Source organism: Aythya marila (assembly GCF_965140915.1).
Source record: "Aythya marila genome assembly, chromosome: 1".
Taxonomy (NCBI): Eukaryota; Metazoa; Chordata; class Aves; order Anseriformes; family Anatidae; genus Aythya; species Aythya marila.
Window position 1 is genome coordinate 133,657,487 of NC_139042.1, and position 11,992 is coordinate 133,669,478.

Below are 11,992 nucleotides of genomic sequence, written 5' to 3' on the forward strand. Positions count from 1 at the left end.
ATGTTTACTCAACAGTCAGCAGGGCTGAGCTTAAACTAGTTTTGAAAGGGGAAATGGACAAAAACAGGCTTCTGGTGATAAACTACAGTACAGCTTAAACAAAACAAAGTGTGGGGTACAGTGAAGCACATTTGAAATAATTCTACACAAATGCACGCAGATAGAAGCCTTGGCTCTGTCCCAAACCTGGTGGGAAGTCATGTGACTGGTGTGTTACAACAGACAGTTACAGGCTCTTCAGACAGGACAGGCAGGGCAGAAGAGGCAGGGGGCTGGCACTATATGTAATGGAGGGCTGGGCTGTACAGAGCTTGCCATTGGTGATGACAACATAGTTGAGAGCCTCAGGGTAAGAATTAAGGGACAAAAAAGTAAGGCAGATGTCACTGTGGAAGTCTACTACAGACCACCCTGCCAGGATGACAACACTGATGAATTATTCTTTAATGACACCTCTAGATCAGCCACCCTTGTCCTTATGAGTGACTTTAACTTGGCAGATATTAGCTGGGAATACTGCACAGCTGATACAAACATCCAGGAGATTCCTAAAACACCCTGATGATAACTTCTTGGCACAGGTACTAAGGGAGCCAACCAGGAAAGGTGTCCTCCTTGATTTGTTGCTTATAAAAAGAGAGGGTCTCATGGGTGAAGAGGCTGTCTTGGCTGTAGTGACCATGAAGTAGTTGAGTTTAAAATCTTTGGTGATAGGAAGAAAACTGCCATGAAAACTTGAACCCTGGACATGGGAAGAGCAGACTTCAGGCTCTGCATGGAACTAGTTAGTAACATCCCACAGGCAACTGCTTTTGAAACTATTGAGATCCACCAATGATGGTCACTTTCTAAGTACAACTCCTTGAGAGCACAGGAACAGACAATTCCAAAATATCAAAGTCAAGTAGGTGGGGCACAAGACTGGCTTGGCCTAGCAGGGATCTTTTTCTAGAGCTTAGGCAGAAAAAGAAAGTGTATGGCCACTGGAAACAAGGTCAGGAGACATGGGAGGACTACAGGGATGCTGCTTGCATTGTAGAGAAAAAATTCACACAGCCAAAGCTCAGAGTTGAAGTTGGCCAGTATCGTGGAGGACAATAAAAAGAGCTTTTTAAAATATGTTAACAGTAAAAGGAGGAGCAGAGATAACATTGGTCTATTACTTGATAAAAATGGTCACCTCACAAACAGGGACATAGACAAGGCAGAGACATTTAATGTCTTCTTCACTTCTGTCTCCGGTACCAATGATGGTAGTGTAATACACAATAAATGTTTGTTCATTGTCTTTTGTATTATAAAAACAAGGAGTTCTGTTTGAGGAACGGGAGTTGTGAAAACTCCCTGCTGAAGTAAGCAGCTGTATAATGCTTTGCTAGACACTATGAAAATTCTTTTGCTTAATGTAACAAAATAGAGAACCCCCTCCCCTTCTCTCCTTCTGCATCTCAGTAGCCTCTTTTGTTAAAAAAACACTGCTGCAAAGTTCATGTAACCATCTCCTGATAAGTTGTTAAACTAGTGTATCAACATCTTGCCTTCCTGTCTCACGCTGGGCCAACATGACCAAATAAAGAAGTTGAGCCACAACGCGGAGGAAGACTACGGCCTTCATCTTCACGACCACCAGAGGGACAGAGACGACCCCCTAGCAACAGTGCGCGCAGTCGCAGAATATACCAGGATGTGCTGCGTAATCCCAGAATTACCAAGATATAAAAAAGGACCCTGGCGGGGGTGAGGTGCGCACCGTTGGTGGAGCCGAGACTCCCCGGCCGCCCAGCGCTGTTTTGCTTGCTGTTGCTTACTCAATAAATTCCTTTCTATTATTAATGCAATGCTCTCTGAAAATTAATTAAGGGGGCAACTTATAACAGTAGGACCACGATTGCAGGAATGATAAACTCCCAACGAGCCCCAATCTTGTGCAGGATCTGCTGCTCCAGCTGGATGCATGCAAGTTTTCTTCCTCTTCCCTGAGTCTTCTTTCACAAAGCAAGTCACTTGAGTTTTGCACTACTTCACAGTAGGGAAGCAATTATGCTAGAGACCCAGAAATACCTAACAGGTATTAGGTAACTAGAGAATTCTTCCTCTTCTGAACCACTTGTTCTTTCTCTAGTAAGACCTCTTCACTGTCTTGATAAATGACTCATGAGAGAAAAATGAGAAAAACACTGCTAGCTAGATAACAAAAACAAGTTTTCCTAATGACAGATCTTTCCTCACCACCTTTAGTTCCTGCTTTATGCATGTAAGGACATATTCAATTCTACTCCCACTGAAATCAAGTCAAACGCATCAGTGGCAAACATCTCATTGTCTTCAATTCCTTGTTATTTGACATTTTTATTTATCATTTCTTTGCCTAGTAATAGTTAGGATTGAGTCAATACCAGATGATATTTTGAGCTATACATAAATAAAACAAAAGATAATCCCATTTCAAAAGGGTTTTCAAAGCACAGGAACCCAATGGCCCTGACCCCTACAAATAATTGTTTATAGGTCTTGCTTTCCTGTACCTGGGTGGTCCTCAATGGAGTGCACTTAAGAAGCAGTGTATTTACTCTTTTAATTGTTGGAAAGAATAAGGCTTCAGTCACCAAAAACCAAGAGCATGAAATCAAATTCAAATGTACCCTATATATCAGTCCCTATGACAGCTCACAGAACACTTCTCCATCACACAGTGCAGTTTGCTGACTCCTTTTTGTTTGTGCAAGAAGTCCATTCTTTCTGACTAGCTGAAGTAGAACTGAAGCACACTCATACCACATTAAAAAGGTTGGATATCTGAGTTTTACAAATTACTTAAGATAGGGAGAAACTGAAAAAATGACAGGATTGGAAAAGAGAAAAAGTTAAGTACCACCATTCTTACTTCCAAAATATTAACTTGTTCATGAAACTAACAGGTATGGTATCGTTGTAAATCACAGGGAAGAGCTTGTAAGCATGCATAATATTGCCTCACAAAACAGAGGACAAAGGAAAAAAAAAATCCCAAATGTATTTTGTGTAAAAAATCTCTCAATTTTTAAGCCAACCTCATGATTTCTCAAGGCATGTCTCTGGGCCAGTAACACTTGAATTCACTCTTAAAAGATAAACCAATTAAAAACAAATTGATTAAACTCAAGTGACCAAAATCCTGCATAGAGAATAGGACTATAAATCCAGAATAGCAGAATATGGCTATTCTGCAAGATAAGAAACTGTTGTCAAAAAAATGTAACAACAAAACTCTTCCCAAGAGTTCCTTATGAGAACACTGGAAATTAAGCCAAATCAATCAACTTAACACACAAAACATCCATGTGGATGCCCTTGTTCCCTGAGGAGCCCTACTCCAACAGCATAAGGCTTTCTTAAACCTGCTATTAACCAGGGTAAACCTCTGCTACCCACTGCAGCTGACACATCGCTGTCTGACAGCTCTCAGCCCAGAAACTCCCACAGACTGGGCATATCCTTTCAGCCTGATTCTCGTCTTGTTTTTGTCTGCACAAATCAGGACTGTCAGCAGTGTTGGCCCTGTGTATGTCTGGGTCAGTGTGAAGAATCTGATTCCTTGTGCCCATGCTTATCAGTCTGCCACACCATGCAGGGGCAACTGGAACGCATACCTCACAGGTACCTCAAAAAAGTACAGCTTACCAAGCCACATCTGGGATATGCTAATGGGATATGCTAAGAGGACACAAACACGCTGATTCCCTGACATAATACAATCACTGCAGCTTTGTGCAGACCTGCCACCTACTCACTGATTGCTATGTCAGGTCAGTGCAGATACATTAGCTAGTGAGCTAGATGTCCACAGAGTGCAGGACACCCCTACAAGCACAGCTCACGTGCAGCTATGTAAACTTAGCCAAGCGATAATGCTCTTTATATTGAAGGGTATTATTATGCAGTACAGTAACGTTCAAAGGCCTGAAACAGAAACCAGCCTTGCTAGTTAAGTGTAACGTCCCTGCCAAGAAATCACATAATCTGAGGACAACAAGAAGGATGGGATTGGAGAAGACAATGCACAATTTCCACAGTCATTTGGTATAACTTTTACAGTATATTTACTACAGACATTTTTCCCCTGTATTTTATAATACAGTCCCACAGACAATTGAAACTGATCAGAAGGTGAAGGGGAAGAAACAACTGCCTAGAAATAAGAAGTCCTTGAATAAATTTCACAGTCAAAGAAAAGCACATGCATCTCAATCCCCAGTGGCTCAAGCCTCCTTTTGCCTGAAGCACTCCCTTTGCGTGAGTGCTGAGTCTGATACAAATAATATTCTAGATGTTGATGAACAGAAGTCTGTTGATTTTAAGAGGATAATCAGACAAGCAAAGGAAAGTGAGGATTACACTGAAACTTCTATGTCTGGTTCACAACCCAGAAGCTTCTTCCACTGCTCTAACTGTCTAAGGATCAAAGAACTGTTTTCCTTACAACAAAAGAAGAAACACGAGGTACATGCAAGGAATAACAGATTACAGTACAAGGGAAATGGAAGAATGTAGACAGAGCCCCAGGACATGGCAGGGAAAGGGGACGGACAGAACAATAAACAAAGCTCCTTCCAGCCAGGGAGGGAGGATGGGAGGGATACCACTGTCCCAGCAAGAGGTGTTAGATTCAGGAGCACTGGAAATAGAAGAAGATAAGAGACTGGCATGCTTGCAGTGGGAGAGGTATACACAACAGGAGGAGGCACAAAACCCATGATGCATGCAATGCGCTTTTATCAGCAGGCACAACAGGAAGCAAGACTTTTTTCTGTACGTACAGAATCTTTTATGCAAATAAAATAATGGCAAGCTCAAACAAACCTTCTCCAGTTCATTTCATACAAGACTGAAGTGTTAAGAAAGAATTTGAAAGATGAGAACTCAATGAATGTACACACAGGAAAACTGTCCTTGAACTGATGTGCAAATTTACTGTTGGTACTTCATTAAGCCTAAGGCCTAAAGTCAGCCATCATATTCCCTACAAGCTATTGGGTAGTTACTGAAATCCGATGCTGCAAGAAAAATCCAAAATGTTGTCTATAAAAAGACAGGCCTACAGACAGCTGAAGGCCATATCCAGCACTCCATTTCACAGTGAACAACAGGTCAGAGAGCAAGAGTTCTCATAAACTGACTGGACTTAAAGCTGATATTTGCCCAGCAACTGACATTTTCCCACACAGAAGTCCAGAACATTATTTGGCAAAATAATTGAAATTGGAGAGACAGCTCTGCTATTAATGTAAATAGCTCACTTTAACAAATTAACAGTTTTGCAAAAAGGTATTAATTTGTGGGCTTTGACCCAGGAATATTAAATGCACACTGATGCAGAACAGGTACAAGAGGGTATTAAGAAAGCTTGCCACTGCACATCAGTTATGATTAAAGCAAACAGAAAGATCTACAGCCAAGGGTTAGCATCATAAGCCACAGCAAAATACGTAAGTGAACCTGGAGTCAGTACTATACTTTAGGTGCTGAATTAATTCCACTGAAATCGTTGACCTTAGCAGACAGATAGTCTAACTCTTGGCATGGTGACTGGGGAAATAGCATGGAAGAATTTGCTTGTTCATTAATTCTGCAGTTTATTACGTTCATAAAGAATTCCAATTTCCAACTAGGGTACAAAACCCCCACAGTATGAGAGGGTTCCAGGAAAGTTATTACAGAGGTAGAACGTGCTTCTTCCCTAACACTGCATCTTACCTGTGAACCAAACTGTTGTGTGGGCTCCAATTACTTAATGCTATATGGAATAGTATTACTATACACTTGTAGTTACCATAAATCTCATTGCACCCTGCTTGCCGAGGCGAACGGCTCCGGGGCAGAAGCATTCTGCAGTAGAGCGGGAGATCGGACAGGCAGGGCTAATTTATCCGGCACCGAGCCCGCTCGAGAGAGCCACCAGGACCCGGCAGCCCTCGCGAGGGAGGTGAATGAGGCGAGAATGGGGCGTAGGCGGAGCCAGCAGCGCCCCCTCCCCGGCTGTTCAAAAGCTGCCCCTAGGCAGTGCGGCGACCAGGACGGGCAAACAGGGCGTGGCACGTCAGAAGGGAGCGGCACAGCAGCTAGCGCGGCACTTCGCGCAGGAAGGGCAGACCGTTCCCCCCTGCCCATACGAACACCTCCTCTAACAGTGGTCTACCACTAGCTCAGCTGCAATGGTGTACACCAGGCACAGCGCTCTCTTCAAGTCTGTACACACCCAGACTGACTGCCCGCTCAAAAATGCAGCAGTTCAGGTCTCCCGGTGCAGGAAGTGCCTGAGCCTGTTGCTACCACCTGCGGAGGGCAGAGAGACTGTGTGCGTGAGGTGCGAGCAGGTGGACGACCTGGTTCGCCTCGTGGCAGAACTCAAGGAGGAGGTCAAGAGGTTGAGGGATACCAGGGAGTGTGAGCAGGAGTGGAGCAACTCCCTGCATGGCCTGAAGGACAGGTGCCAGGCTGAGACACCCCAAATGGGGGTTGACCCCCTGCCCTGTTGCTGTTGGGCAGAGGGAGGGGACCTAGGAGTTGAGGAGGACTGGAAACAGGTCCCTGCTCGACATCGCAGGCGATGCACCCCCCCACACTGGCCCTACCTTCCCAGGTGCCCTTACACAACAGGTTTGAGGCCCTGGAGCTTGAGAGACCAGTAGCTGAGGAAGAGGTACAAAGTCTACCCAGGAGGATGCCTAGGGTGAGGAAGTTGACTCCACACCTCAGGACTGCCTCCACCAAGAAAGGCAGAAGGGTTATTGTTGTGGGCAACTCCCTTCTCAGGGGAACAGAGGAACCTATTTGTCAGCCTGACCCTACCCATAGGGAAGTCTGCTGCCTCCCTGGGGCCAGGGTCAGGGGCATTGCCAGAAAGCTTCCCAACCTGGTTTGCCCCTCTGGCTATTATCCTCTTTTAATAGTCCAGGCTAGCAGTGATGACATTGAAGAGAGAAGCCTGAAGATCATCAAACGGGACTTTAGGGGACTGGGACAGCTAGTGGATGGAGCGGGAGTACAGGTGGTGTTTTCGTCAATCCCTATGGTGGCAGGGAGGGGTACAGAGAGGACACGGAAAGTCCACCTGATAAACACATGGCTCAGAGGCTGGTGCCAACACAGAAATTTTGGTTATTTCGACCATGGGGCGCTTTACTCAGCACCCAGCCTGATGGCCACAGATGGGTCCCTATCTCTAAGGGAAAAACGCATCCTAGGCCAAGAGCTGGTGGGGCTCATTGAGGGGTCTTAAGCATACTGGCGTATGCTTCATTGGGTTAAAAACTGGCTGGGTAGCCAGGCCCAAAGAGTCATGGTGAATGGAGTCAAATCCAGTTGGAGGCCAGTCACTAGTGACGTTCCCCAGGGCTCAGTCCTCTTTAATATCTTTATCGATGATCTGGATGAGGGGATCAAGTGCACCCTCAGTAAGTTTGCAGATGACACCAAGTTAGGTGCGTGTGTCAATCTGCTCGAGGTTAGGAAGGCTCTGCAGGAGGATCTGGATAGGCTGGACCGATGGGTTGAGGCCAACTGTATGAAGTTCAACAAGGCCAAGTGTCGGGTCCTGCACCTGGGGCAAAATAACCCCAAGCAGCACTACAGGCTGGGACATGAGTGGTTGGAAAGCTGCCAGGCGGAGAAGGACCTAGGAGTAATGGTGGATAGTCAGCTGAAAATGAGCCAGCAGTGTGCTCAGGTGGCCAAGAAGGCCAACAGCATCCTGGCTTGCATAAGAAACAGTGTGGCCAGTAGGGCTAGGGAAGTGATTGTCCCTCTGTACTTGGCTCTGGTGAGGCTGCACCTCGGGTACTGTGTTCAGTTTTGGGCCCCTCGCTACAAGAAGGACATGGAGGTGCTCAAGCGAGTCCAGAGAAGGGCAAGAAGCTGGTGAGGGGTCTGGAGAACAAGTCCTACAAGGAGCGGCTGAGGGAGCTGGGATTGTTCAGCCTGGAGAAAAGGAGGCTCAGGGGTGACCTTATCGCTCTTTATAAGTACATTAAAGGAGGCTGTAGTGAGGTGGGGGTTGGTCTGTTCTCCCACGTGCCTAGCAACAGGATGAGGGGGAACAGGCTAAAGTTTGGATATTAGGAAGAACTTTACTGAGAGGGTTGTGAGGCATTGGAATGGGCTGCCCAGGGAAATGGTGGAGTCACCATCCCTGCAGGTCTTTAAAAGACGTTTAGATGTTGACCTTAACAATATGGTTTAGTGGAGGACTTGTTAGTATTAAGTCAGAGGTTGTACTCGATGATCTTGAGGTCTCTTCCAACCTAGACAATTCTGTGATTCTGCTCAGCCTGCCCATTTTACACTACAAACTTGCATGAAAGATGAAATGATCTTGGTCTTTGACTTGATCAATGACTTGATCTTTTCAACAGAGCAGAAGCCCACCTGATTTTAAATTATGTACCATGACAAAAAGGGTTTCTGTAATTAGTCCTAATAATATACATACATAAAAGCATACATGCACACTGACATATTTACATATCTGTTTAAATGAGTCTCTGGGTTTTAGGCACAAACTCATCCTAGTCCAGCAGCTACCAAAGTTGTTACCATTGATTGGATGCAGGAGTTAGGATTAAAGATGTAAGGAGTATCATTATTTAAGCATCTATCAGTGGAAATCACATTAAAGCAGAGTCATCTTCCATTAGGCTTTACTCCCAGTAAGGCCACTGGTACATTCAGTTTTCAACCATTAATGGACCAGCCTTTTCCTGGATCGCTCCCAATTTGTAAATATCCATAACTATTTCCAAGCAATGTCTCCATCTCATGTTTAGAGAAGAAGCATCACCTAGTGCAGAGCATGTCTTCAAAATGGCATACATACTTCTACATCAGTCACTAGGAATACTGAAGCAGTTGTGATACCCCCACCTCCCGGAAACACAGACCGTAAGCCACTTGTGTATTTTCTTTGCCAGATAAACCAACACATGGTCAAAAGCTACTGATGGAGCCTTCTGATACTAAAATATGGTACAGGTCTCAGTAGGAGCTAGAAACACTTGCCTCTCACATCTAGCAGAAGGGCTTGTTTGTATATTTCTTCCACAATTTGTACAGATGGAAAGGTGGTGAAACAATGAACATGATTTCCTTTCATAAAAGTTTTCCATTAGACCTATCTGAAATTAGTGTATTTTTCTCTTCCTAAATTTCTGTTGTTGAAAATACTCTTGAAATTTTGTTCAAATGTAGTTTATTAACAGAAACTAGGAAACTAGGTCCCAAGCATGTTTTACATCTGAAGATTCCCCAAGAATGCCAAGGTATTTCATCCCTGTTAACTACATTTTGTGCACAAAACACGTTTTGTAAAACTACTTTTTTCCATTATGAGAATTCTGATCAGCTCCAGTTAACAGAAAAATCTGTCAATGCTGCTGAGAGACAGGAGGATGAAGCTGTAGTTAAGGTAATGGAGAAGAGCATGTGGTTCTGGATTCAATTTCTGGCTTTGATGTAGACTTCCTCTGTGACCTTGGGTAAATCAATGGAAACCATATTCAGGTTGTCTAATTTCTAGTGAAAGGCCTGTCCCTAGTTAGCAGACCCTTTCACAGTTGATTCAGAAACCCTAAATAAGGCACCAAGCCATAAGCCAGGTAGGATCAGTGGACAAAGCAAGTTCCAAGGGTTTCAGAAGACCTCAGGCCACCCAAAGGTGGTCTGTTGTCTCCTGGAGCTTGCAGACATTATGACTGTGTTTTAAAGTCTATTGCCGTGACAAGAACAGACTCAAGACCCATCCTAAATATAATCTGTCCTAGCAAGTAAAATACTACGGCACCTATTTTATTGTGAGGTGAGGCTGCCCCTCCAGTTCCTCCACACAACCCTGTACCTCCAGCTTTGGTGGTCCAGTTCTGCATCTCCCTTTTTGTCAGCTTTCACACTGTTAGTAAACCCTCCTATAGTAAAGCACCACCACTAGCTTTGTTAAGTGAGCAGTTACTTGTCACTGACCTTAGCTGGGGCTATGAGAGACCTATATTCACAAAATAATAGCAAATTACATATGATTATGCAAGTTGGCTTTCCATGGCCAACTGTATAGCCACCAAAACTAAACTATTCCCAGGTGACGTATTAACAGCTATTTTGTGCCTGGCTGCTAGAAACTAAGGTTAGGTGAGGATATTTAGCAATCTGTCAGTGCAAGGCTGGGGTGCTGTACTAACAGAGGTGCCCAGATTCACAAAAATAAAACCTTAAAACTGAAATAATTAAATTGTGTGCTTCCTGTATGCTATATAAGTCTTTACAAGAACAATAAGAATGCAGCTGCCTGGTCCTAATCCTAGCATTCTCGGGGCCATTTGCCAGCTTACAAACTAGCCCTATCCTCCCTAATACATGCATTTGTCAAGCTCTAGGTTGTCTTTAATAGCATAATTTTTAACTAAATGTTAAAATATATATATATATATATATATATATATATTTAAAACTCCTTGAGAAATGGCGTCACAACAGATGCTGCTTTTTTGAAAATGTATTTGTGCAGACTGAGGAGAAAGAGCAAAGAACCCTTAATACAGCGAAATAAGAGCTAGTCAGTAAGCTGTGATACTGAAACATTTCACAAGGGCAATTACAGAGCTAATATCTGTGATCTCCACTGGACTTTGAATTTTCTAGAAAGCGATCATCCTGTTACCTGGAAAGAACCTCACTCCAGAAAGGGCTTCCGCAAGAATCCTTTGTGTTTGCTGCTGGTTTGCTTGGCCGCCTCGCCGAGCTACCATACTGCCGTCTCCGTGCGGTCAGCACCGCATCCCCCCGCGCCACTTTTAGGCGTTTCTGCACAGGAATCCCGGAGCTGGCAGCAGACACCCCGGCGGCGTAAGGCCGTGCCGGCGGCAGCGCAGAGTGCCCGGGCACACGTCCCCGGGGGACTGCCGCCCGCCTACCTGACTTAGGATAGGTGACGATCCAGACGTCGCTGTCCCTCACCGGGAAGTTAGCGATCTCCTCCATCTTCCCCCGGCAGAAGGGCGGCAGCCGCACCCCATTGTATTCGAAGTACTTGCTCTCGAACTCCCCCGGCGTGCTGGGGGTCTCGGCCTCACTCTCCGCCATCCTCGGCCTAGCCGACGGAGAGGGAAGAGACCGGAGGGGGGGGAGGGGGGAGGTGCGGGAGCGCCCGGTTGCAGCGGGTGAAGCGAGGATCAGCCTCGGACCCCCAACACGCCTCCGCCCGCGCGCCCGCCCGGCGAAGAGGGAGCGCGCGCGGTGATGTCATGCGCGGCGCCGCCAACAGCCGCCAAACGCCTGTGGGTGAGCACCCAGGCGCTGCTGTTCAGGGTATTTAAGGCCTGCTGGCACCTGACAGAAAAGTATGAAAGGTCTACCCATCGGTTAAACTCTATATTAAAGAAATCAGGATAATTTTAGCTGTTTCGTCTGTTATAGATGAAAAGCCAGCAGTTCAATACACTTAGGCCTCTGTTAGTTCCAGGAAGGTTAGAAAAGAATTTTTATTTGCTTCTTTTAATGGTTGTTTGGCTGTGTGTATGCTTCTAAAGTGATATTAAAGTATAACATTCTTTGAAAGTTTCAAATACAAGGTGTCTACAATAAATATAAACTTCAAAAAAAAAAAAAAAAACAACAACACATAAACAGGAAATTTGGGGAGGAGGGGGCAATTGCATAAACAAATGCAGTTCTGAGGGAGTAAAATATAGCTAACTTCAGGTTAATGTATTAAATTGTGAAGAACGACCAGATGGAAGTTGTCAAACTGTCCCTACTACAACCTCAGCAACCTCAAGGAAAACAACAATACAAACAGCTCAGAGCAGTAACAACTTTGAGCCTTTACAGTTCTATCTGTTATTTAGTAGAAATCAGTATCTTTACTGTAGTTTACTTGTTCTTGGTCCACTACTAAACTACAGGCATTAAAACTGTAGTTGGAACAGGTAGGAAGAGTTCACCAAAAGCTACTATATATATATATATT

The 11,992-nt window shown here is 44.8% G+C and overlaps 1 protein-coding gene across 2 annotated transcripts in view; it reads right to left on the minus strand.

The window, feature by feature from the left end:
- SULT4A1 (sulfotransferase family 4A member 1) overlaps positions 1-11,194 on the minus strand; it is a 37,386-nt gene extending 26,192 nt beyond the window's left edge. For both annotated transcript variants that reach the window (XR_014318614.1, XM_082773271.1), the window contains exon 1: positions 10,938-11,194. Coding sequence is in view for 1 of the 2 variants with exons in the window: in XM_082773271.1 (XP_082629397.1) it covers positions 10,938-11,106 (169 nt within the window). In the remaining variant the exon portion in view is untranslated. The remainder of the gene's footprint in view (positions 1-10,937) is intronic.
- Positions 11,195-11,992: the final 798 nt, after the last annotated feature.